The sequence below is a fragment of the Bicyclus anynana genome, chromosome 19 (genome assembly GCF_947172395.1).
Source record: "Bicyclus anynana chromosome 19, ilBicAnyn1.1, whole genome shotgun sequence".
NCBI lineage: Eukaryota > Metazoa > Arthropoda > Insecta > Lepidoptera > Nymphalidae > Bicyclus > Bicyclus anynana.
The window spans coordinates 11,576,651-11,604,297 of record NC_069101.1 but is presented as its reverse complement, the minus strand read 5'-3'; the positions used below and the strand labels follow the sequence as shown (position 1 = coordinate 11,604,297).

Here is a 27,647-nt window from a genome sequence, read left to right as displayed (position 1 = left end):
AGTTTACGATCATTTTCGAAACGTCAGGTATTAATATCATAAGATAATGGTAAAAATCATCATCATCATCATCATCATCATCATCATCATATCAGCCGATGGACAGCCAGCGAATCCCTGCGACTCGCTTGATATCGTCAGTCCACCTGGTGTGGATCGACCAACAATGCGCTTTCTAGTGCGGGGTCGCCATTCCAGCACTTTGGGACCCCAAGGTCCATCGGCTCTTCGAACAATGTGCCCCGCCCATTGTCCACTATTGTAAGAAAAAAAAAACAAATGTACTATTATTAATATAATTATTTGCATTAGAACGCTGGAAACTACCACCATTTGCTCTAATTAAATGAAAACATGATTTATGTACTTGTTCACGTATCGGATTTTGACTATTCGTTTTGTTATTTCTAAATAGATATATATTTTTCAAAAGGGATGTTCTCATGAAGATAAAAGACTTATTGCCGACCAATATCAGTGTCATTGAAGATATCTCTCTCTCCTCTCTTTCGACCCATACGTAAGCGAGCGATACTTTCGATTATACTATTATCATTGGTCGACAATGTATTGTCCTTTTTCTTGACGTATCCGTTGATAAAGATTTTTTTCTGTAAGAAATCTTACAGATTAACAAAACATTTCTTTATCAACGGAAAATTCTCTTCACTGTTTTACGATAGCCGATGTAGACTACGTAGTTTATAATCCGATTATTTTTATTCGTGACCCAATTACGATTTGCGCAGAAATACTTACACCATATCACGCCATCATTTTCGCATCATATCTCCGGTTTCACTGAACGGTATTAAATAAATGGATTAATGAATGAATAGTGTCATTTTTATTAATGACCATATCCATTTTGAGATCAGTGGGTCATTAAAACGCGGGTCTCAGCTGAAAATCAGCGACGTGTTTATGCTTCTACGTAATGCACGGCACAAGCTGAGCTGTACTTTATTTATAAGCCCCGACGTAAAAAGAGGGATGTTATAAGTTTGACGTGTCCGTCTTTCTGTGGTACCCTAGTTTCAGAACGGATGAAGCAATATTAATTTAGTTTTTTTTTTTTTATTAAAGGTGACTTATGTGCGAGTGTTCCTATAGTTATGTTTGATGAAAATCGGCTGGGCCGTTAAAAAAATGTGGGGGTGCAAGTGGGGAAGAATAACCGAATGTCTACAAATATACTCGAGTGGAAGCGCACTGAAAGATAATATTGACGACTTGATCGAAAGTGTTATTAATAATTTAGTGACCTACGGGGGTTTTTCAAAATTTTAAATTTTATTAAGTGTTTTATTTTATTACAGGCAGACATGCTATGCTCAGGGTAGGGTACTGTCTGTATTTCTTACATTTGAATACAATAATTGTTTATCTATTTTTCTTTCTTTTCAATAATAGGAAACTCGTCACTCACTCGTCAAGTTTGTGTCCTCCTGACGACACAAATGTAATACGAGTTATTCTTGTAGAGTAGATCTTTCACTTCGGGTTACTAAATACGATATATTAACAAAATGCCTTAATAAACTTACCTATTACCTATATAGAACGGTAAAAAGGTGATACATTATTTGCATAAATGTAATAAAGCCTCAAAATGAATTTTGAGTTTGTATCCAACTAAATCCATACATTTTGGATACAAATACTGTGCACTTACACAAATGTAATAACAGTATTAAATGCATTAGAAGGCCGTGATAATCATGTCCAAAATCAATAACATCCTTATCATAATTACTATCAAGTCTCCGGTATAAAAGCAAATATTTAAAAGTTATTTAGTTATCTAATACGTACTCATTCAGTGAGTGTTAAAGTTAACGTTTACACGTATTCAGTGAAAATGACGGAAGAGTGGAAAATTGAAGGCAAAAATTTTCTCATAACCGGTGGAGCCTCTGGTCTGGGGGCGGCATATGCGGATAACTTTCTCAAAAACGGTGCCGAGGTAACAAAAGTTCTAATTGGATAGCCTTTTAAATACTCAAGGCCAGTTACACCTTATGATAAGACTCGGATTAGTCTAACCGTAAGTCACTTTCCATGGACTGCATTTCGGACTAACGCATCTATACTTGCCCAACTCAAAGTTAAAATTAGACTCTACCATATGCCTCAAGCGTATTTTAGAGTACTTCGGACACATTGCCAGGAAAGACGGAGCTAATCTGGTTTTAGTTTAGGTCTCTTTAGGGGTTATCTGGTTTAAAATTAGTTATTACTGGCAAGGTGGAAGGAAAAAGATCGCGGGGGCGCAGCAAGATACGTTGGTCCGATCAGGTCCGCACTAAACTCGAGTCCACAGTTTACGATGCTCTTCGCGTAGCCGGAGATAGGAAAGAATGGCATACCATCCTAAAGACAAGGATTAGAGATGGAGGTGGTCACGACCCTCACACATGAGAAATACGACTCAGGGAGGGGTAGTCACTTTCGTACTTTATGTCAAATGACAAAGATAAAACTAGTGAATAAGCTGTCAGACACTTATTTAGATGGTGGTAAAACCGGCCAAGTGCGTGTCGAGCCACGCGCAGTGCAGGGTTTCGTAGATTAAATGAGCGCTTCAAACCCTTATAATGCAAAAATACTGATAGCAATACGTACTATCACACACACTATGGGATAGACGAGTAAAAAAATTCACCCCCACTTTACATGTAGAGGGGGTTTATTTAACGACTTTGATCACATTTTTAAAGTTCATAACCAAGCTAAATTACAACTTTCTAGTAGTAATGGTCTCTGCGCTAAACCGTAACTATAACGGTTCTTTGTGGACTACGGAACCCTAATAGTCTTTCAAATCTTTATGTATCTTATTTTGTATGTGAAAATAAAGACAGTGTTTGTTATCTGTAAATGCATGCAAGATTTTTATTCAGTGAGACGTCCCGTCTTTCGCTATAAAGACATTAGACATGCATAATGTGTGAATGTATTTAGGTGCCAGCACAGAAAACATATGTATAAGGCCAGGTCATAATAAATTACATATATTATGTATAATATTCATATATATGTATTTCACACATGTAAAGGGGAATGCCCACCGGCCTATACAACGTCGGCCCAGGGAACCCGGGTATACCCCCGTATAAAAGTATATGGAGATGTTATTGAGTATGTATAAATAGGGATCTGGTTGAAAAATTGTGATAAAAAGAAAAAAAAAATATAAGTCTAGACCAGGGATGGGCATTCCCCTTTAGCTGAGTTTAATTATCATAGGCTATATTATATATTACATCCACAGGTGAAACCAGGTCGTCGGTTAGTATTTTATATAGGCATCACGTTATCAAAAACATTCGTTAGTGGTATAGATAAGACAATAATTACGATAACAAATTTTAGAAAATTAATAGATTTTGAAATTCAATTCAGGAAGTCTTAACTTGATTATTTTTTTAGGAATCAATCATTGATGTGAAAAATATAATAAATGATATATTTATCACTGATCGGACCATTAAGACTGATAAAAATTCATATATAGCCAAACTATTCAATAATAATACTGATAGTGGGGTAACACGCTATGTTATAAATACAATAACAATAAACATTATTTATTAGGTACTAGTGGACTCGGTCAAGCTTCTACTCTACTTCTTCCCTACCCCTACTCTACACTACTCTACCCCTACCATACCCTACTCCTTGACTCTTAAACGTTTGTATGGGAAATAGAAAAGGGTTGTTTTTATGGTTTTCCCGGCAATTATTCTAATTTTTCTCACCTTTTAAACCTTTCCTATACCTCCACGAACATTTGAAGACCAAGATAAGATAAATCCGTTCAGCCGTTCTCGAGTTTTAGCGAGACTAACGAACAGCAATTCATTTTTATATATATAGATAGATATCTGTAGGTTGGCTGTAGGCCATCTGTAGGTATAGTTTTTAGAGTAGGTATTTGTGTTATTGCGACTACTATACTAATAGCATTAACAACTGAGTCTTAGGGCCATAAATCATTTCTCTATATCTATCTCGCTTGCACTTATGGGTCTTATGGAGCCGTCTAGTGAAGGGTGTAACAATGAAAGACATATTATCGATAAGTAAAGTTTATTATCGTATCTTGTTCACAAAATTAAAAAAATTAACAATATTTGATTTAATATAATACATATTTCATATTATATAATTATTAACTAAATAAAATTAATCTTCATCTGAGTCTTCATCATCAGAATCTTCGTCTTCTGCCAAATTTATTATATATTAGTATCCATAGTGCGCAACGAGTAACACATGAATGTATTTATTTAATTGCAGTAAACACATTTATAGCAAAAAAAATACGCAATGCAATTACATTAGAAACCGACCAATCAGAATCGTCCAAATCATTATTGACTCATCATTAGCACGTGCGCAGGTAGCCGTTTATCGATAATTAGGGTGCGCAGGTAGGCGCGCTGCACATTCCTATCTTTTTTGACTTTTATGACCGGACGACTCAGATGATAATGCGCATACTATAGTCTCACTGGTTTACATACCTACTCCGTCATGTTATGTAGCTAAGAGATCACTATTATATAGTTATAAGATCGCCTCTTGCACTGCATTTTATCCTTAGTTAAAAGATTTTGTATGTTTTTATATGTTTGTTGCAATAAAAATAGTTAAATAAATAAAATAGCATATATTTTTTTAATATTGACTTCTACTATTAAAATTTGATTATAGGAAACCTAAATTTCATATCAATAATAGCTAATCAAGTATTATTACAATAAAATTTCATTTTCCACAGAAAATAGCCATATTAGACATCGCCGATGAAACGGGCACAGAGTTTGTGAAAAAACTGAATGATACATACGACGATAAAGCAATATTTATAAAATGTGACATAGCCAATGAGGAGGATATCAAGAATGCCTTCGATGAAGTAGTTAAAGCATTCACGAGGATAGACGTTATTGTCAATAATGCAGGAGTCATGAATGACGATCCCAGTGTATGGAGAAAAGCTTCCGACATTAACTGGGTATAGATAATTATAATTTACATCATCATCATCAACATCCCATATTCGGCTCACTGCTGAGCTCGAGTCTCCTCTCAGAATGAAAAGGGTTAGGCCAAATAGTCCTATAGACCAGATTCGAACCTACACCCTCCGTAATCAGAGGCAGAGGTCATATCCACTTGGCTATCACGGCCTAATTTACATACAAATGCAAAAAATCTAATTTACCATTTTACTGTGATAATAAGTTTTTTAATTTAAGAAAATTGCTAAGAGCTACGTAAAAGTCGCCCTATTAATTGGTACCAGGATCAATATCGATCGGCAGTGCGATAATTTTTTTTTATTCTTTACAAGTTAGCCCTTGACTAAAATCTCACTTGATGGTAAGTGATGATTCAATCTGACATAGAAGCAAACTAACTTGTTATGAGGAGGATGAAAATCCACCACCACAAAAATGTAGAAACCAAAAGGGGTGTGGATTTTCATCCTCCTCCTAACAAGTTAGTCCGCTTCATCTCAGATTGCATCATCACTTACCATCAGGTGAGATTGTTGTCAAGGGCTAACTTGTAAAGAATGAAAAAATTACCTCTGCCTCCGATTACGGAGGGTGTGGGTTCCAATCCTGCATGCACCTCCAACTTTTCAGTTGTGTGCGTTTTAAGAAATTAAGTATCACCTGTCTCAAACGGTGAAGGAAAACATCGTGAGGAAACCTGCACTGCAGAATTTTCTTAATACTCTGCGTGTGTGAAGTCTGCCAATCCGAATGCCAAGCGTGGTGGACTATTGGCCTAACCCCTCTCATTCTTAGAGGAGACTCGAGCTCAGCAGTTAACCGAATATGGATAGATAACGAATTTCTGTTTATCGCTTTTCCAGCAAGGCACCGCATCATTCACAATGAAAGGTCTGGAACATATGAGGAAAGGTGATGGGGGAGCTGGCGGCACTATCGTTAACATCAGTTCAGGTGCTGCGTTTGCTAAATTTAGTATCGTGCCAATGTACTCTGGTTCTAAAGCGGCAATCGTACATTTCGGACGAAGTCTTGCGGTAAATATTTATTTCTATTAAATATCCTACTTCCTGCTAATATTATAAACGCGAAAGTTTGTATGGATGTTTAGATGTATGGTTGGATGTTTGTTACATTTTAACGCCGCTACTACTGAAGCGATTTGGCTAAAATTTAGAATGGCAATAGATTTTACTCTGGGTTCACACATAGGCTACTTTTAATCCCAAAAAAATCCATGGTTTCATGAGATTTGCGAAAACTGATGAATTTGATGATAGTAGTCGAGGCGTGAAAGAGTAACAAACATTTAGTTTGTTACTCTTTCACGCCTCGACTACTGAACTGAATTAGCTGAAATTTGCGGAAAGTCGCGGGCGACCGCTAGTTAAATCATAATTTATTAGTACTACAACACTAAGCTTTGCAGTCAGTCACTTTCTTGAAGAGAAGTAACGTACTAAAACTATTTACCGTTTTTAAACCGATTTCAAAAAAATTACGATGTTCTGAATTCGACGCGTATGTACGTCCTAACCTACGTCGTCGTTTTAAAGAGTATACTTCCAGATTGGTCCCATTTCATTTTCATGAAAATTGTTTCAGTAATTTTGTGTTAAAATAACTGATGTACGTCTTTGAAATCGGTTCCATTTTTAAGTTAAAAAGATTGTATGGTATCACAAATGGTAATTTCTGAATTTATATATAATTTAACACTTCCAGATACCTGCATTTTATGCTATGACTGGAGTGCGTTTACTTACTTTTGTTTTGGGAGCAACAAAAACAGCGCTCATAGATAACATCAAGGCTAAAACGTTTGACGAAGAGCTCACAACACCGATGCTTCCATACGTACAACTATTTGAACAAAAGTATGTATAATTTAATCTATACTAATATTATAAAGCTGAATAGTTTGTTTGTTTGTTTGAACGCGCTACACTCAGGAACTACTGGTCCGATTTGAAAAATTCTGTCACTGTTAGATAGCCCATTTATCGAGGAAGGTTATAGGCTATATATTATCCCCGTACTCCGCGTGGTTCCCGTACGGGAACGGGATCCACGCGTGTGAAACCGCGCGGCGTCAGCTAGTAAAATATAATATTAGAATAAGGGATTTTAGACTATGTTACTACTGAAAATCTGCTGTCAATTCTGAAATAATACTTATTTTCATTATCTAACAGTTTATATATATATATACATATTTATTTCTTCTTATTTATAGCATACAAGCAGACACACACACACACACACACACACACACACACACATTGGGCATGTGGAAATTGGCCATTCCAAGGCATTGTTAATAGTAAAGAAGCCGGTTTTGTGGCGGCGAAACTGAGAGGAATATATTTCTACAGCTGCTATGCTCCACCCAGCCTCTCTTTCGACGAATTTTTGGACTTCTTGGACCGACTTACTGCAGATGCAAAGCAACACTCTTGCATTGCAATCGCTGGAGACTTCAATTCCTGGGCAGTCGACTGGGGCAGTAAACAGACCAATGCACGAGGAGAAGCTCTGCTGGAGGCTATGTCCACACTCGACGTAGTTTTGCTCAACAGTGGTAATAGACCAACATTTACGAGAGGAAAATCATCTTCTATAGTAGATGTCGCTTTTGTTAGCAGCAGCCTTGTTAAAGGGAACCACTCGTGGGAGTTAATGGACACATACACAGCCAGTGATCATAGCGTCTATATTGTATGGAAAGTAGGTGTGGGTCAAAGTAATAAAAAAGACTACAAAAAGGCAAACAACATTGGCTGGAAGGTGAGCGCCTTTGATCCTGATACTTTCAAGGTAGCATTGGATTGCAGCCTAACTGGGGATGGAGATGCTACACTAAAGGCAGAGGAGATGATGAAGAGAGTTACGGACGCTTGTGATGCTAGTATGCCGCGAAGACGCAGGATGAACCAGCTTCCACCAGTACATTGGTGGAATGATCATATCGCTGCTCTCCGAAAAGAGTGTCTCGCTAAAAGAAGAGCATCCCAGCGTCGCCGAAATCGACCAAACTTTGAGGAACTGTTGGCAGAGTACAAAAAGGCACGCCGAACGCTGAACATAGCAATTAAAGAAAGCAAAAGACAATGCTGGGGCGAACTAATCAGTGAAGTAGAGAGCGATCCATGGGGTAGACCGTACAAGATTGTCATGACCCACCTGAGATCCTAGTCAATGGTATCACCCACGTGCCCTAAGCTCCTAGAGACCATTGTTACTGCACTGTTTCCCCAACAACCAGACTTTAAGAAACGGGCAGGAAATTGTGAGATAGAAGAAATCCCACCTATTACAAATGAACAATTGATGGAAGCATGTAGTAAAGTTGGGAACACAAAAGCACCTGGGCTGGATGGAGTCCCAAACATTGCGCTGAAGGAAGCCATAAAAGCAGCACCACACCTGTTTTTAGAGGTATACAACGCGTGCCTTAATGAGGGCATTTTTCCTCGGAAATGGAAGCGTCAGAGATTGGTACTTCTCCCGAAAGGGAAAAAGCCGCTGGATGATCCATCAGCCTACCGCCCACTGTGCATGCTGGATACAGCGGGTAAAATATTAGAAAGTATTATACACAAAAGGATCGAAGCAGTTGTCGAAACGCAGCTCTCAAGCAACCAATATGGTTTCCGGAAAGGTCGCTCCACATTGCAGGCGATCGACCTTGTTGTTAACATGGCCAAGGACGCGATTGCAGGGACCCGATGGAAAAGGAGTGCGAAGAAATACTGCCTAGTGGCAACGCTGGACATTAAGAACGCATTTAACTCTGCTAAGTGGAACTGCATCATGAGAGCCCTCGATGAAGTGAACGTGCCACGGTACCTACAAAGGATGGTAGCGAGCTATTTTAGTAATAGGGTTTTGATTTATGACACGGAGTCCGGCTCGAAAAACTATACCATTACTGGAGGAGTACCCCAAGGTTCCGTACTGGGCCCATTATTATGGAACGTTATGTACGACGGTCTTCTTAAGATAAAATTGTGAAGTAAAACTCGTTGCATACGCAGATGACGTGGCTTTGGTCATAGTTGCAAAACATCTCGAAGAGATAAAATTCGCTTTTGACACGACCTTTGAGAGAATCGGACAGTGGATGGACACAGTTGGACTGCAGCTAGCAGAGCACAAGACTGAAGCAGTTCTTATAACAAGTAGGAAAGAGCTAGAAACCATGACACTGCGAGTTGGAGAACATGAAATCACATCTCAGCCCTTCATCCGGTACTTGGGAGTAATGATTGATGCTCGACTAAATTTCAAGCAACAAGCAGAGCATGTAAGTGCAAAAGCGTCGGTAGTAAGAACGGCCTTAGCACGACTAATGCCTAACATAGGAGGTCCTAAACAGAATAGGAGGATACTATTATCAGCAGTGGTCACATCCGTCCTCACATACGGAATATCCTTGTGGGGCGACACACTCCACATACAAGCATCACGCAGAAAACTCTTGCCTGTATACCGACTAAGTGCCCTGAGAATTGCCAGCGCTTTTCGCACGGTATCCGACGACGCAGCATGCGTTATCGCCGGGATGCTGCCAATCGAAGTACTTGCTGTAGAACGGAAAGCCCTTTACCGGCAAAAAGGTTCAAATCTGAGTCATGAGGAACTAAAAAGTGAAGAACGCCGAAATAGCATGCGCAGATGGCAAAAAAGGTGGGACAATTCGGTGAATGGCCGGTGGACGTACCGACTTATCCTTAAGCTGGATGTATGGTTGAGCCGCAGACATGGAGAGGTTAACTACTATTTGACACAAATGATCTCAGGACATGGATGCTTCCGAGAATATCTCTATAAATACAAGCACAAAACATCTCCAAAATGTCCGTCCTGTCCTGAAATTAACGAAGATGCAGAGCACGTGTTCTTTACATGTCCTCGCTTTAAGTCAACACGCAGTGCCTGGGAGAATTCCCTCAAACGAAGAAGCAGGCCCGAATCCCTAATAAGAGACATGACGTCGTCAAAAGAGGCGTGGGAGGCGACTAGCTTATTTGCGATGGAAGTTCTCCTAGAGCTTCGCCGCATAGAGAAAAGTGAAGAAGAAGAAGCTATGACTTGAAACACTTGAAGAAGCAGTAGTGCAAGACTCTCTCCCACACAGACGCTGAAGACCAGAGGAGGAGGTTTTTTAGTCGGTAGTGGTTACCCGAGCCCGACTTACCGGGGCAGACCATCAGGCCCTGATGATACGTAAATGTATTTTTCCGAAACCTCTGAGGAAAAAAAAAAAAACACACACACACACATACACACACACACACACACACACACACACACACACACACACACACACACACACACACACACACACGCATACACACGCTGCTATGTTTTGTACGTGACACAAGATTGTTACATCTAAGCAGGGAAGAGCACAGGTGTCTATAATACAAGTTCTTTCTTAGTTTAGATACCTGTTACTCATCCATTAATTATAGTGTTAAGCTATTTTTACCTATTATGTTACGGTTTTATAGAGAATAAACGATTATTATTATTATTATTATTTTGACTATAACTAGAAGGGTAACGTGTTTCCTGATCTGTTTCTTTCCAAATAAACAATTCAGTTTTCTATATTTTATAACTATGGTTATTACAAATTTTATGTGTTTTTCCATTTTGACAAAATCATCTTCAAAATAACATATTCTTTGACATTTTTTGTACATTTATTGCTGGAAATACGAGTATAGTACAAATTCCATGATAATAAAGTCGCAGACATAAAATCAATAAATTTCGATAAGACTGACTGATACCAATTACACTTTGAATTCTAATTTTTTAATTAATTTAATTCTAAATTCGCAGCCTAATGTACTGTTATATTATGCAAACTACCGCCTTCAGTGACCGGAGTCAGATCCTAGTAAGAGAGACCCCTATTAAATTCTTGAAAGTTAAAGACCTCTGACTCCGATTCCGGAGGGTGTGGGTTCGAATCCGGTCTGGGGCATGCACCTCCAACTTTGCAGTTGTGTGCATTTTAAGAAATTATCACGCGTCTCAAGCGGTGAAAGAAAACTTTGTGAGGAAACCTGCATACCAGAGAATTTTCTTCATTATCTGCGTCTGCCAATCCGCATTGAGCCAGCGTGGTGGACTATTGGCCAAACCCCTATGATTGTGAGAAGAGAGTCGAGCTCAGCAGAGCCGAATATGGGTTGATAACGATTGTAGTTAAATTCATGACTCTCTCTCGGAGGGTTTTCAATTTTAATTGAAATTTCAACAGGTTTACAGCTAAATCACTTGTCATCAACTATGACAAAAATGTTCATTTGTTCTTAATTAAAAATAAGCTTAAAGCTTAAATCAGCGCTACGTGTCCAAATTCAAATGGTCACGCAGCATTATGGCCATTTTCTGGGTTATGCCACACATCGCAGTGTATTGTCCTGGATGTCATGGTGTACTGGAGACATTGTGATGTGTGGCATAATTTCGAAATAAACGCATTTTTCTTTCTTTCTAATTTTACCTTGTTATTTACAGCATCGAATCGGCTGTAGCAGCTATGACGAAGATGTTCGTGGAAGGCGCACCCGGCTCTTTGTGGCTCTCGGCATACAACCGGCCGGCGCAAGATATCACTGTCAACGTGGACGCTGCCTACGAACAAATAGAACAGCTTCTGTTACCCGATGGCGTAGAGTTATTATACGATCAGAAATGATACCACGCGTTTTATTAACCGAATAGCTGACCTATTCACCCGTGTGGTTCCCGTTCCCGATGGAAAACGAGGATATTGTATAGCCTATAGCCTTCCTCGATAAAAGGGCTATCTAACACTGAAATAATTTTACAAATCGGACCAGTAGTTCCTGAGATTAGCGCGATCAATCAAACAAACTCTTCAGCTTTATAATATTAGTATAGATTACAAAAACAGGAAGAGGGTTTTTTTATTCTTTACAAGTTAAAGTTAGTCTTTGACTACAATCGCACCTGGTGGTAAGTGATGATGCAGTCTAAGATGGAAGTCTAACTTGTTAGGAGGTTTAAAATCCACACACGTTTCGGTTTCATTAGGGTAGCTGACTTATATCAAATTTAATGTAAACAATATTAATTTAACATACTACATGGAATAAGGGTCTGAAATATATTGATATTGATTAAATTATATAACTTAATTTAAAAATCATGTATTTTTCAAATTATCCTAACGTCAAAAACGCTGTCGTCCATTTTATGACGTCACAATGTACCTTCTGATGTACCTTCTAAACGTCAAACTAATTGTTAACCAATATTTTTGTCAAACGCTCCGTTTGTAAGGCATTTGTTATAGTGACGTCATTGAAATAGTTGAAATATAGACCATCATGGCCGACAGGCGTTTTGGCTCTAGTTTTGGTATTGTCAAAAACATATTTAAAAATTAAAATTTACATGTAATTTACGTCTCAAAAAAATATGAAAAAAAAATCAATCTAGTACAACGATAATGAAATAGTTGAAAAAAAGTGTCAACTAACCTATTCATTCAAACATAGGACTTAAAAAAATTTTAATAAAAAAAATTCAACCGACTTCCAACTCAAAAATAACCTAAACTAAAAAGCAAAAAATAACATCTTACCTATGTGCTACCTTCTGATCAGTTAGAAGGCGGTGCCAAGCCAGTGATGTTTCAATTCAAGCCGTTTAAATTACGTAATTTCTGTAGTTCTTTCAGAAACGGCTTTAATTAAAACACTGGATTGGCACCGCCTATAAATGACGGAATTATCGCTGGACATACATAAAAAAAAAAAAAAAAAACATACATACAGCCGAACGTAGAACCTCCTCCTTTTTGGAAGTCGGTTAAAAATATTGCATTTTTTAACAATAGTACCTACTGATAACAATACATTAAAAAAAAAAACATACATACAGCCGAACGTAGAACCTCCTCCTTTTTGGAAGTCGGTTAAAAAGGTAGACAACTCGGTGAAGTAGCTAGAATTGTCTAATCATTTTACTCTTCAACGGTTTGAAACATATGCTCTAACTAGCGGTCGCCCGCGACTTCGTCCGCGTAAAACTCAGTTTTTCACAAATCTCGCGGGAACCATGGATTTTTTCGGGATGAAAAGTATACTATGTGTTATTCCAGAGTAAAATCTATTTCCATTACAAATTTCAGCCAAATCGCTTCAGTAGCCGCAGCGTAAAAGAGGAACAAACATACTTACACATAAACTTTCGCCTTTATAATATTAGTGTGAAGTGTGACAACATGTTCTCGGAACATTTTTTTTTATTTTTTTATTCTATACAAGTTAGCCCTTGACTACAATCTCACCTGATGGTAAGTGATAATGTAATCTAAGATGGAAGCGGGCTAACTTGTTAGGAGGAGGATGAAAATATACACTCCTTTCGGTTTCTACACGACATCGTACCGAAACGCTAAATAGCTTGGCGGTACGTCTTTGTCGGTAGGGTGGTAACTAGCCACGGCCGAAGCCTCCCACCAGCTAGACCTGGACCAATTAAGAAAACCTCAATCGCCCAACCGGGGATCGAACCCAGGACCTCCGTCATTAAATCCACCGCGCATACCACTGCGCCACGGAGGCCGTCAAAGACACATGACACAAACATGAAAGATATGCTCTACATTTTATGCGTATTCCCCTTTAAATGTTCTACAAAACGTCTTAAGCAAAGTCGCGAATTGATTTGATCAACCCATAATCGGCTCACTGCTGAGCTCGAGTCTCCTCTCACAATGAGAGGGGTTAGGCTAATAGTCCACCACGCTGGCCCAATGCGGATTGGCAGACTTCACATACACAGAGAATTACGAAAATTCTTCGGTATGCAGGTATCCTCACAATGTTTTTCCTTCAACGTTAGAAACACGTGATATTTAATTTCTTAAAATGCACACAACTGAAAAGTTGGAGGTGCATGCCCGGACCGGATTCAAACCCACACCCTCCGGAACCGGAGGCAGAGGTCGTATCCACTGGTCTATCACGGCTTAAGTGGCGAATGCCTTATGAAATTTCCTATAGGTAGAGTCTGGCCCTACAGTGCGCCATTAAAAAACAGGCCGATGATGATAATGATAATCGAATAGTGATAGGTGACGGTACGATCAATCGTATTCGGTAGGTAAGTACTTTTTGTGATAATTACAATGTTTTTTTAAATACCTTATTAAGATATGAAAATTGACATAAAAATGTACAAAAAATAGCTCGTCGCAATAAACTGTGTAATAAAGATGTTTATATTCTTCGTTCGATAATAAAATGAAAAATATATTATAATTTACACTGATAATGGACTATTTATACGACGACAAACTATGTGGTTATGCATTCGGTTGCGTTGCGTAAAACACTTAAAACATAACTATGGCACAAGAGTGGCAAGTGGAAGGCAAACACTTTTTGATAACTGGAGGGGCGTCGGGACTGGGTGCCGCGTATGTGGAAGCATTTTTAAAGCTGGGAGCAAAAGTAAGTATCATTCTAATTATAATTTCGGCACAATAATAATAGAGCCTCAATAGACCAACGGTATGAGCGGTCGGATTCGTCACCGAGGGGTGGTCATTCGATCTCCGCCCCGTTGGTATATTGTCGTGTCCACTCCTAATACGGTCTTTCCCGATTAGTTGGAGGGAAATGGAAATATTGGTCATATTTAAAAAAAGATATGGCAAATATTCTTTTAAAAAAAAAAATCATCTGGAAATACAAGAATACATAAAATAGAAAACTGTATAAATGAACGTCCCATACTAACGAATATTCGGAGGTTTCACACTTCTTTGCCAGAATATTACAGTACGCATGAAAATAATTTTAAATTTTAGTAGTACACATAAGAATAGTGGGTGGGCACTTTGGGAAGATAGCTTAGGGCATCAAGATACGTTAATCAGGCACTGGGAACGATCTTTACCCATTTGATAAATATTGAAAGAATTTTGTTTTATATCTTTAGAATGTTTGTATAAGTGAAGGTAGTTTCTAAAATGTATCTTATTTATACGAAATAATGCGTACTTCAAGTTAGTTTCATTACTCTTTTTAGAATGTAGCCATACTGGATATCGACGAAAAACGGGGCAAAGAGTTCGCTGAAAAACTCAATGAGACATACAAAAGTAAAGTAATTTTTATCAAATGTGACGTAAGCAAAGAAGAAGATATTAAAAACAGCTTTCAACAAGTGTTAAGTGCATTCAAAAGGATAGACGTTATAATCAACAACGCTGGGGTCATGGATGATTCCATAGATGTATGGAGGTTAGCCTGTGATATCAATTGGGTACGTAAATAATTGGTCATACATTTAATAAATTATTTAAAATCAGCAAACGTAATACCATTTTAATAGGCTTTAATCCATCGCAAAGTTTACCAAGAGCTTTAATTTAACTTGTTAACTTAGAGTCTGTTTCACTACATCTTTATGTCAAACAACAAAGACAAAACTTGTGAACTATCTAATCTAACGGTGAAACCGTCCCTTACTATACCTACGAGTACTAACAAGGCACGGTCCTGACAAGTCCTACAATCTACCAATTAACCTGACGTATAGTAGTTACGCTTAATGTGCCTGTAATTTCACCGACAACAATGCCTACAAATCGATACACAGCAATGATGATTGTTGGTACAAATAATTGCCCTACTACTTCTACAATTCTATTTAATTTATTATTAAATAGAATTGAGCCTGCTTAGCCGGATACTCGTATAACTCATTTTGTGACTGTTGATAGTTCATTCGTTTGTTCCTATGCTCTTACCATAACTATGGTAGCCAATTAAGGAGTTTGGAAACTTTGGAAGTTAGCAGATTTCAAGAATCCAGATCCTCAACTGTCCATAAAGATATTTTTTTGATATTTTCTATGATATATCAAGAAAAATCATCTCTGCAGACGCCAGTCACTTAGCTTCGCAGCAACCTTTCGAAAAACACCGTTAAAGAGTTAACTTTACGAAATTCTGGCGATTAGAAACTTGATTCTTCATGATATATGAAGTTTACTGGATATTTAGATAGCGCGCACACTTGATCCCCCGCCTTCCTCATCCAGCCATTTTCCACTACCTCCTTAATGTCGTCGGACTATCTAGCTAGAGGGCTTCCAACACGGCGCTTGCTGGTACGTGGTCTACCCCAGCGACCTTCAGTTCTTCGACAAATATGGCCCGCCACTGCCACTTTAATTTTGGGCCTTTGGGCTCCGTCTAGCGCTTGAAACCTTACCTTACCTTACCTTACTTGCCACCATCTTCAGAGCTCCTTAATTGGCTACCATACTTACCTATCGTAGAAGCATGGGATGAGAAACCTTTCAGTATTTATAAAATCAGGTAGGTGTACCAATGTCTCTCGTTTTATAAAATTTTATTATTTTAGCAAGGACTCGTCTCATTTACCAGGAAAGGTATAGATCATATGCGTAAGGATAAGGCCGGATCAGGCGGCACTATCATCAATATTTCTTCAACAGTGGCCTTAGTAAACATTGATTTTGTACCGGCCTACAGTGGATCTAAGGCCGCAGTATTACACTTTGGTAGAAGCATTTCGGTAAGCAAGTAATTTCTGATAATCATTTTAAGCAGATAACATAATAGAATGGTTGGTTTTGGAAATTAAATATCATATGAAATTCTAGTTCCTATCTGTTATTGTAAAAATAATATAGAATGCCGATTATGTTTTTGACGACCTCCGTGGCGCAGTGGTATGCGCGGTGGATTTACAAGACGGAGGTCCTGGGTTCGATCCTCGGCTGGGCCGATTGAGATTTTCTAAATTGGTCCAGGTCTGGCTGGTGGGAGGCTTCGGCCGTGGCTAGTTACCACCCTACCGGCAAAGACGTAACCGCCAAGCGATTTAGCGTTCAGGTACGATGTCGTGTAGAAACCGAAAAGGGCTTCCATCTTAGACTGCATCATCACTTACCATCAGGTGAGATTGTAGTCAAGGGCTAACTAGTCAAGATAAAAAAAAACTTTGTATTTGTGTACAGACATAACAAGAACATTTTTAATAGCCAAGTTAAGTTTATCCTTGAGAGTTGAGACCTATTAGACGGAAGTTTAAGAGTGTTGCTTAATTATGTACTTACAAATTTGTAAATTGGTTCTCAATTTTGCAGTTAGAAAATATAATCCTAACTTTTACCTTTCCACCCCATTCCATAATATGCCAGCTTTTGATCACGATTAAAGGCGGAATTACATTTGTCTGACATGTCGTTTCGTGACGAATCAGAACGAATCGGTTTCATACATTTTATATGGCAACGTTTACACTTATGTGTGATGACATGTCGTGACGACGAGATTCAGACAAATATAATTCCACCTTAACGCGTGTCAGCAAGTATCTGCTGTATCTCAGTCAGGTAATTGTATAGAACATCAAAATAACCTTACAAGAAGATTTTTTTTTTTTAATTCTTTACAAGTTAGCCCTTGACTGCAATCTCACCTGATGGTAAGGTGATGATGCAATCTAAGATGGAAACGGGCTAACTTGTTAGGAGGAGGATGAAAATCCACACTCCTTTCGGTTTCTACACATCGTACCGGAACGCTAAATCGCTTGGCGGTACGTCTTTGTCGGTAGGGTGGTAACTAGCCACGGCCTAAGCCTCCCACCAGCCAAAAATAATTGTCTATTTTGCAGACACAGGAGTTCTACGATAACACAGGAGTTCGCGTACTGACGATATGTTTTGGACCGACTGCAACATCTCTTCTGGACAACATTGAGCCCAAAACTGTAGACCAAAAATTCTCAAAGACGTTTCTTAGTCTTCCAGTATACACATACCAAAGGTAAGTAAACATTTTAATATAAAATACCTATTATTCCGGCACTAATGTTGCTACCCATAAACTAAGCACGTTCAAGTCAAAAGAATAGGCATTTTTTAGCAAGCACGGTACATCTTGGACCTCATAATTGGCGTCAACCAAACATTATTGTAGTCAAAATTCATTTCTTTAAATTGGGCTTAGTTTACAAGCATTTTTGAAACGTCAGAAGACTAATTCACTATTTATACACGCTCCCTTCGTATATATCATACAGTATAGGTCGATAACATTTCTTCTTTGATTTGATGTTTATTTTAAAAGTTTATTAATAAATACCAACTTAGTAAATAAACCAGCTGGTAATGTTATAAGATAATGGTGATAATAATTGGTCGAAAACTCTAGTGTCACATCGCCACTGTAAAGATATTTTATTTTTTCAGCATCGAATCTGCTGTAACAGCTTTCGTGAAGATGTTCCGCGAGGGAAAACCAGGATCAGTGTGGCTATCCCAACACGACAAGATCGGGCAGGACATTACGTCAGAGTTGGACGAAGCTGAAAAATTTATAAAAAAGATGGTGTACCCTTGAGATCTCCCTGGTGATGCCAATATACGAAATATAGGTTTCAAAAACTTAAGTGATCGAACATCAATCGTTTAAAATTAAAAATAAATACAAAGTCATTTGTTTATGTATATTTTCACATGCATCTCAGACCAATTACAATAGGACCTGCCTCGTTAGACGTTACCCCTCTGTCAAAAGTATATGATCACGATCTAACGTGCGTAATTTATACAAACTGCATCTATAGAATCGATGTTTGGATGTGTTAAAATTACACGTGTATGTATTACGATTTAATTTTATAGTTGTGTGTAGTGTTTACACAGGATATATTTTTTGGTGTGAAATAATTTTGACGTATAAATGTTATAAATATAAATGTTATGTGCGCCTAGTTTATAGACTTATCAGATTTTTTTTCGGTTGGCATATTCTATTGTTATTTATTTAATGTTTAATATGTGTATTGTTATTGTATAAATAAATAAATAAATAAAGTGTCCAAAACTAATAACAAAATAAATAACAAAAGCGAATTACAGAGAATTCATTATTCCGTGGTTATGACTAGCAGTAAATGACAACATTTCCATAGAGATTTTCACAAAAAAAAATCTTATATTCTAAATCTTGATTTGCTGTAGAAGCGGTTTGAACTATTAAACTCCTAACTTGCTCTTATACTTCATCTTTTAACTCTGAAAGTTGCCCATGATTAATCTACAAATACTAAAAACCAAATGATAATATATTTTCTAGAGTTAACGGAATAAGTGCACCATTGCACATTGTTCAATACTTATCATAACTACTAAAACTTATCTATACTAATATTATAAAGCTGAAGAGTTTGTTTGTTTGCTTAACGCGCTAATCTCAGCGCTAATCACTGGTCCGATTTGAAATATTCTTTCAGTGTTAGATAGCCCATTTATGGAGGAAGACTATAGATATATATTTTATCCCCGTATTCCTACGGGAACGCGTATCCCACGCGAGTGAAACCGCCCGGCGTCTACTAGTGTTACATAAACCATAAAGAACATCTGTACAATAATAATTTAGATGTTTAAATTCCACTTCAAACACTGAAATAAAAATTATCTTAATATTAACTGATAATGGACTATATAAATAGTCCATTATCAGTTTATATTAAGATAATTTTAAATAAAGTCGGCAAATCAAATAGTTATATGCATTCGGTTGCGTTGCGTGAACTACTTATCAAATAAATATGGCACAAGAGTGGCAGGTGGAAGGCAAAAACTTTTTGATAACAGGAGGGGCTTCGGGACTGGGAGCCGCGTATGTGGAAGCATTTTTAAAGCTGGGAGCAGAAGTAAGTGTCATTCTTATTATAAGTAAGCTAGATAGTAATTCATCTGTTCGACTACACAAGAAAATCTGGAAACAGATTTCTTGTAGGGGTTTATCAACATCTGGAATTGTATGATAACCTAACATCATAATAATTAATGGAAAATGTATATGATAACGTGTATGTAAGTATGAGTATATTATAGTTTTCGTAACCGTAAAGTTTTTCGATATTGGCGACCGTGACGCGCGACCGCGACCTGCGACCGCGACAGGGTCGCACGACCCACTGCTTAGTATGAATTTATATGGAGCACTAAACAAAATGTGGTGTCGGGCTTCGTTTGTCGACCGGTCGCAGGTCGCGATCGCGCATCGCGGTCGCCAAGATCGAAATGCTACCTTAACTGTATACAAGCACGGCTGCATTCTTTCATTCCAGTATCTAGTAGGTATATGACAACAATCGATTCTTCAAACTTCGTAGTTTGGACACACATATAAGGTATCACTTAGCCTCGCATCTTTTTGGGGTTAAACTATTCTTCCAACAAATTCCTAATTTTTAAGACATAAAATTATCTCTATATTCCTATTCATAAATGGCTTACTTACATTAAAATCACAATAAAAAATAATTATTAGACAAATCTAAGCATAATTTTAAAATATGTTATTCGTTGTTTTTATTCATTTTGAATAGATAAGCAATATTATATAATTTATCAGTAATTCTTATAAACTGTCAACGTGGACGCTGCCTACGAACAAATAGAACAGCTCCTATTACCCGATGGCGTAGAGTTATTATACGATCAGAAATGATACCACGCGTTTTATTAACCGATTACAAAAACAGGAAGAGGGTTTTTTTGACGTGACAACGTCTTATAATTCGATGGCAGCACATTCGAAAAAATATGACGTCATGCGTCGTTCGCTCGCTCTAGGGTTACCAACTTTTTTTACGAGAAATAAAGTAGGTATACCTGGTCTATGAAGATTATTAAAGGTATTTTATTTGTTAATTATTTTACAGAAAAACGAACATTTTTTTTGAAAAATGCAACCATTCCATTAGTAATTTCTTATAACGTTGTCACGTTGAACTATCGTCAGTAAACCGACTTTATAGACAACCGATTTTTTTTTTTATTCTTTACAAGTTAGCCTTTGACTACAATCGCACCTGGTGGTAAGTAATGATACAGTTTAAGATGGAAGCGGGCTAACTTGTTAGGAGGAGCTTGAAAATCCACACACCTTTCGGTTTCATTAGGGTAGCTGACTCATGTCAAATTTAATATAAACAATATTACATAGTTACGGGGCACATAGTTCGAAGAGCCGATGGACGTTGGGGTCCCAAAGTGCTGGAATGGCGACCCCGCACTAGTAAGCGCAGTGATGGCCGACCCCCCACCAGGTGGACTGTCAACATCAACCGAGTCGCTGGATGCAGGTGGCTCAGTATCGTGATGTTTGGAAGTCCCTTCAAAAGGCCTATGTCCTGCACTGGATGTCCATCGGGTGATATGATGATGATGATTATGATGATGATATAGAAAGGAGCCTGGCCCTACAGTGCGTCATTAAAAAACAGGCCGATGATGATAATGATAATCGAATAGTAATAGGTGACGGTACGATCAATCGTATTCGGTAGGTAAGTACTTTTTGTGATAATTACAATGTTTTTTAAATACCTTATTAAGATATGAAAATTGACATAAAAATGTACAAAAAATAGCTCGTTGCAATAAACTGTGTAGGTAATAAAGATGTTTATATATTCGTTCGATAGTAAAATGAAAAATATATCATAATTTACACTGATAATGGACTATTTATACGACGGCAAACTATGTGGTTATGCATTCGGTTGTTTTGCGTGAAACACTTATAACATAACTATGGCACAAGAGTGGCAAGTGGGAGGCAAACACTTTTTGATAACTGGAGGGGCTTCGGGACTGGGTGCCGCGTATGTGGAAGCATTTTTAAAGCTGGGAGCAAAAGTAAGTGTCATCTACTATATAAAAATAAGTCAGGTTTTCCTTCCTGACGCTATAACTCCAGAACGCACGAACCGATTTCCACGGTTTTGCATTAGTTGGTAAGGTTTCGGGCTCCATGAGGTTTATAGCAAAGAAAATTCAAGTAAAGGTAGGGGTAGGATAAGGGTAGAGTTGGGTAGGGGTAGTTGAAAGTTTACATCGAGTTTCACGCGGACGGAGTCGCGGGCGTCCGCTAGTTCTTATTATAAGTAAGCTAGATAGTAATTCATCTGTTCGACTACACAAAAAAATCTGAAAACAGATTTCTTGTAGGGGTTTATCAACATCTGGAATTGTATGATAACCTAACATCATAATAATTAATGGAAAATGTATATGATAACGTGTATGTAAGTATGAGTATATTATAGTTTTCGTAACCGTAAAGTTAGCATTCCGATATTGGCGACCGTGACGCGCGACCGCGACCTGCTACCACGACAGTGTCACATGATCCACTGCTTAGTATGAATTTATATGACGACCGCGACCTGCGACCACGCGACCCACTGCTGAGTATGAATTTATATGGAACACTAAAACAAAACCCGAGACTGCGTCGCGCGTCCACTTTTGTTTAGTCCTCTATATAAATTCATTCTAAGCAGTGGGTCGTGCGACCCTGTCGCGGTCGGCAAGCGAGCGCGCGTCGCGGTCGCCTAAGTCAGAATACATATGCACCGCTGCATTCTATCGTTCTAGTATTTGACACCAATCGATTCTTCAAACTTCGTAGTTTGGACACAGATGTAAGGTATAACTTAGCCTCGCATCTTTTTGGGGTTAAACTGTTCTTCCAACAAATTACCAAGTTTTAAGACATAAAATCATACCTCTATAATCCTATTTATAAGTCCTTACTTGCATTAAAATCACGATAAAAATTAATTATTAGACAACTCTAAGCATAATTTTAAAATATGTTATTCGTTGTTGTTATTCATTTTGTATAGATATGCAATATTATATAATTTATCAGTAATTCTTATAATCTACAAAAGAATCATATCTCTACATCTACGATTCATTTATGACAATTTTCATATATATTTATTTATCAAAATTATAGCGTGTCATCGTGTATACAAGTAACTTTATCATTATTAACTACTTAAAAATATTGATAACCATGTTCGTTTGTTTTAAGTATCTCAATATTTGTTATTCTTCAACGAGTATGTATTAAAGAAAGTCCATATTGCTAAGTCAAAAGTCCTCTTCGCCTAAAAATTTTAAAAGATATTAATGTTTCGTTACACTTCTTAGAATGTCGCAATATTGGATATCAACGAGAAACGGGGCAAAGAGTTTGCTGCAAAACTCAGTGAGACGTACGAGAGTAAAGCCATTTTTATCAAATGTGACGTCAGCAATGAAGAAGAAATAAAAAATAGCTTTGAACAAGTGCTAACTGCATTCAAAAGGATAGACGTTATAATCAACAACGCTGGGGTCATGGATGACTCTATAGATGTATGGAGATTGTCTTGTGATATCAATTGGGTGCGTAATAATTGTTCATGAGTTTAATAACATAATCAATCGTAAAGTTCATAAAAATGATACGATACAGTTAATATCTGTGCCTACCAACAGTAAACAAAGCACGGTCTTGACACGTCCTACAATCCGCTTCCTTGGCTCCGTCAACCTGAAGTAGTAGTCAAGCTTGCCTGTGATTTCACCTGCAAACTGAAGCACAGCAATGCTGCTTGGTGACAAAAATAATAACCCCATAGTTACCGATATAGCTCAACAAGGCGCAAAGCTGAAGTGGAAATGTGCGGGGCATATAGTTCGAAGAGCCGATAGAAGTTGGGGTGCCAAGGTGCTGGAATAGCGACGTCGCACCAGAAAACGCAGTTTTGGCCGAATCCCTACCAGGTGAACCAACGATATCAAGGTCAACACCGCTAAATGCAGGCGGCTCAAATCTGTGTTGTTTGAAAGTTCTTAAGAGAGGTCTATGTTCAGCAGTGGACATCGACGGATAATTATAATGATGCTGATAATTACGAGTACATCTAAAATTTAATGATTGATTTTAGCAAGGCCTCGTTTCGTTTACGAGGAAAGGTATAGAACACATGCGTAAGGATAAAGACGGATCAGGTGGGACTATTATAAACATTTCTTCGACAGCGGCGTTAACAAGAGTGGATATTTTACCAACGTACTGTGGTAGTAAGGCTGCTGTATTACACTTTAGTAGAAGCCTTTCGGTAAGCAAGTCATCTCTAATAATAATGATTTTAATCAGACAACGAAATAGAATAATATTGGTCTTGGAATAAACGTATCATCTATAAAAATTTTAATAAAAAAAATTTAACCGACTTCCAACTCAAAAATTAACCTAAACTAAAAAGCAAAAAATAACATCTTACCTATGTGCTACCTTCTGATCAGTTTGAAGGCGGTGCCAAGCCAGTGATGTTTTAATTCACGCCGTTTAAATTACACAATTTCTGCGGTTCTTTCAGAAACGGCTTTAATTAAAACATGACACTGGATTGGCACCGCCTTCAAACTGATCAGAAGGTAGCACATAGGTAAGATGTTATTTTTTGCTTTTTAGTTTAGGTTAATTTTAGAGTTGGAAGTCGGTTAATTTTTTTTTATTAAAATTTTTATTTTTTAATTTTTAGTGTTAGCACACCTAACTGAGTGTGAACAAAAATTAATGAGCAATTAGTTGAAACGTTATTTTCTTATGATAAGTATCTAAGTTCTACAATCCCAATTTTAAAAATACTACCTTAACTCATATACAAAATCCCCCCCCCCCCCCCCCTTATCCACACGTAATATGAATATTCAGAAAAACGTGAAAGGTGACTATCCTCCGTCTTCATCATCAGACCCCCTGTGCAGTCACAATCCATATGGGTGGAAAGTTCTCATCAATATAAAATTTATCAAGTCCAAACACAAGGTAGCTACTGTGAACCGTCGAGGAGTTCCCTTAACTCTCCTTCATCTTCATCACCAGACCTCTAATACAGTCACAACCTATCCAGGTGGAAAGTTCTCATCAATACAAAATTATCAAGTCAAAACACAAGGTAGCTACTGTGAACCGTCGAGGAGTTCCCTTAACTATCCTTCGTCTTCATCACCAGACCCCTAATACAGTCACAACCCATCTAGGTGGAAAGTTCTCATCAATACAAATTCATCAAGTCCAAACACAAGGTAGCTACTGTGAACCGTCGAGGAGTTCTCTTCACTGTCCTTTGTCTTCATCATCAGACCCTTAATACAGTCACAACCTATCTAGGTGGAAAGTTCTCATCAATACAAATAAATCAAGCCCAAACAAAAGGTACCTGCTGTAAATCGTTGACGAGTTCCATCGTCTGTGTATCAGCTCCATCATCAGACCAACTCCAAACCTTCATAAAATTATAGTGGTTTAAAATACCTTATAGAAACACTAACAAACGCACTAGCCGTCTCTACAATTTTCGAAAGTTCTTCTCGATTTCTCCAGGATGCCATCATCAGATCCTGACATGAAAAAAATGGGACCACCCTGGAATCAAAAAAATAATTTTTAAAATCGGTCCACAAATGACGGAATTATGCTGGACATACATAATAAAAAAAAAAAAAAACATACATACAGCCGAACGTAGAACCTCCTCCTTTTTGGAAGTCGGTTAAAAATACCAGTATCTCTGTATCTCTCAGTAGTTATGTTAGACATTTCATTTAACACAGTGGATGCCTTAACTTAATTGCAATTAACAGCTTTCCAATGCTAAAGTTAAGTTTGTCCTGTTAGTCTAAAGTTCATTAATGTTTCTTACAAAGTAAATGATTGATGTATGAATGAATAATATAATGAATAACTTCACCAGTCAGAAAATATATTTTTAAAATTTTGCATGTTATGTTGGACTTTTTATTTGCGACCATGCCTTAACTTATTTGTAGTAAACAGCTTTCCAAAGCCTAACTTAAGTTTGTCCCGTTAGTCTAAAGTTAATCGATGTTACTTACAAAGTACAGGGTTGGTAATAACTTCCGAATGAATAAAAATATATCTTAATAAAAATTTTAAAGCCAACGTTTGATCACCTTAATGCCTGTCAGCAAAATCATGTATAGATATTTTTCTATTCCAGTCACAAGAGTTCTACGATAACACGGGAGTTCGCATACTGACGTTATGTTTAGGACCGACTGCAACACCTCTTCTTGACAACATTGAACCTAAAACTATAGACCAAAAATTCTCGAAGTCGTTTCTTGCTTATACAACGGCTTACCCTTATTCTAACCAAAGGTAAATACGTATTTTATATAATAGAATTTCTTTATTTTACACTAGCAGACGCACCATGGCATCACCCGCGTACGTTCGGTTTCTGTGTGAATACGGGGATAAAATATAGCTTGTGACACTCGCAAATAAGGTGGCTATCTTTTGATAAAATATTTTTAAAATCAGTAGATCCAGAGATTATCCTTACAGTCTCACGAACTTTACGCAATGTGTTAAAAAACATTTACTTAGTCGAGGTTACTACACTATTGATGAGTTCCTTAACGATAAAGGTGCTTGGAGGCCATTGGATCAGCTTCCACCTTCACACAGGAAGTAAAACTATAAGATATTGTAATTGTTATCAATTGTAAATTATAGTACTGTATGACTTTTTCATTTCAAAAGAGCAACTGTTGAGTTTCTTGCCGGTATCTTCTCAGCAGAACCTGCCTTCCGAACCGGTGGTAGAATCTTTACAAATATTCAACTGACGTGTCAAAAGTGCTTGTAAATTGAGCCTACTTGAAATAAATGAATTTTGATTTGATTTGATTTGATTTGATTTATTTATTTATAATATTTGTATAAATCCATTTTACATACACTTTCTTTTTTTAATTCACAGGGGGTTTCGAGGGTATCGATCTAGTTAGTTTCTATTTTTAGAATATGTAACAAAAAATTCCGATCATACATAGTGCATCCAGACATTAACTAGTACTAGAAAAAAAACACAGTTATTCGTATTTTGAAATCTACTATAATTTTATTGACATTACGATTAACATCTAATATATAAAATTCTCGTGTCACAGTTTTCGTTGCCATACTCCTCTGAAACGGCTTGACCGATTTTGATGAAATTTTTTGTGCTTATCCGGTATCTATGAGAATAGGCCAACATCTATTTTTCAAACCCCTAAATCCTAGGGGTAGGGTAAAAGTAGGGTATGACTAGGGTAGGGGTAGGGTTGATGTACGGTAGAGGTAATGTAGGGGTAGGGTAGGAGTAGGGTAGAAGCAGGGTAGGGTAGGGATAGGGAAGAAGTGCATCATAAGTCAAAGCGAAGCTAGAGCGGGTCCGCTAGTATACTATAATTTTATTGACATTACGATTATTGCTTTAAACTGCGTATTCATGCAGAAGATCATATAGTATAAATCTTCTGCCACATCGCTATTATATCGATATTTTTTTTCAGCATCGAATCTGCTGTAACAGCTTTCGTGAAGATGTTCCGCGAAGGAAACCCGGGGTCAGTGTGGCTGGCTGCTCGAGACAGGACCGGGCAAGACATCACTTCAGTGTTGGACGAAGCTGAAAATGTTGTAAAAAATATTGTTTTCCCTTCGGATGTCCCTGCTTATGCCAAATAAGGCCATTAAAACATAGGTTTATAAATAAAGCGATCGAGTATAAATTACTGTTTTAATTTAAAAATAAATACAAATTATTTTGTTTACTACTGTGTAAATCAATAAAATAGTAATAATGATTTTTTGATAAGCATTTCAAAAAACGGCACTACAAAATAGAGTCACAAATCAC

General features: G+C 37.5%; 4 protein-coding genes across 16 annotated transcripts in view; 3 read left to right on the top strand and 1 right to left on the bottom strand.

The window, feature by feature from the left end:
* LOC112045572 (kinesin-like protein unc-104) overlaps positions 1 to 27,647 on the bottom strand; it is a 155,665-nt gene that overhangs the window by 87,254 nt on the left and 40,764 nt on the right. Inside the window, exon 1 of one of the 13 annotated variants that reach the window (XM_052887365.1) lies at positions 11,554 to 11,682. The exons of the other annotated variants lie outside the window; for them this stretch is intronic. The gene's annotated coding sequence lies outside the window, so the exon portion shown is untranslated. Of the gene's footprint in view, positions 1 to 11,553; positions 11,683 to 27,647 lie in introns of those variants that run through there. 13 annotated transcript variants of the gene reach the window in all.
* On the top strand, positions 1,763 to 11,748 carry LOC112045575 (15-hydroxyprostaglandin dehydrogenase [NAD(+)]-like). The gene is made up of 5 exons (XM_024081827.2): positions 1,763 to 1,966; positions 4,787 to 5,023; positions 5,894 to 6,067; positions 6,756 to 6,907; positions 11,568 to 11,748. The coding sequence occupies exons 1-5, from the start codon at positions 1,862 to 1,864 to the stop codon at positions 11,746 to 11,748; spliced, it is 849 nt and encodes a 282-aa protein (XP_023937595.1). The 5' UTR covers positions 1,763 to 1,861.
* Positions 14,281 to 18,849, top strand: LOC112045579 (15-hydroxyprostaglandin dehydrogenase [NAD(+)]). The gene is made up of 5 exons (XM_024081830.2): positions 14,281 to 14,536; positions 15,117 to 15,353; positions 16,461 to 16,634; positions 17,742 to 17,893; positions 18,319 to 18,849. Exons 1-5 carry the CDS (start codon positions 14,432 to 14,434, stop codon positions 18,467 to 18,469), a joined length of 819 nt encoding a protein of 272 aa, XP_023937598.1. The 5' UTR covers positions 14,281 to 14,431; the 3' UTR covers positions 18,470 to 18,849.
* On the top strand, positions 19,536 to 27,475 carry LOC112045574 (15-hydroxyprostaglandin dehydrogenase [NAD(+)]-like). Its single transcript, XM_024081826.2, has 5 exons — positions 19,536 to 19,790; positions 23,092 to 23,328; positions 23,874 to 24,047; positions 25,956 to 26,116; positions 27,301 to 27,475. The coding sequence occupies exons 1-5, from the start codon at positions 19,686 to 19,688 to the stop codon at positions 27,473 to 27,475; spliced, it is 852 nt and encodes a 283-aa protein (XP_023937594.1). The 5' UTR covers positions 19,536 to 19,685.

Coding starts and splice junctions, on each gene's coding strand:
- LOC112045575 (XM_024081827.2), top strand. CDS start 1,862: ATGACGGAAGAGTGGAAAATTGAAGGCAAAAATTTTCTCATAACCGGT. Junction 6,068..6,755: donor ATTTCGGACGAAGTCTTGCG/GTAAATATTTAT, acceptor TAACACTTCCAG/ATACCTGCATTTTATGCTAT. Junction 6,908..11,567: donor GTACAACTATTTGAACAAAA/GTATGTATAATT, acceptor TGTTATTTACAG/CATCGAATCGGCTGTAGCAG.
- LOC112045579 (XM_024081830.2), top strand. CDS start 14,432: ATGGCACAAGAGTGGCAAGTGGAAGGCAAACACTTTTTGATAACTGGA. Junction 14,537..15,116: donor TTTTAAAGCTGGGAGCAAAA/GTAAGTATCATT, acceptor TACTCTTTTTAG/AATGTAGCCATACTGGATAT. Junction 16,635..17,741: donor ACTTTGGTAGAAGCATTTCG/GTAAGCAAGTAA, acceptor TCTATTTTGCAG/ACACAGGAGTTCTACGATAA.
- LOC112045574 (XM_024081826.2), top strand. CDS start 19,686: ATGGCACAAGAGTGGCAGGTGGAAGGCAAAAACTTTTTGATAACAGGA. Junction 24,048..25,955: donor ACTTTAGTAGAAGCCTTTCG/GTAAGCAAGTCA, acceptor TTTCTATTCCAG/TCACAAGAGTTCTACGATAA. Junction 26,117..27,300: donor TACCCTTATTCTAACCAAAG/GTAAATACGTAT, acceptor ATTTTTTTTCAG/CATCGAATCTGCTGTAACAG.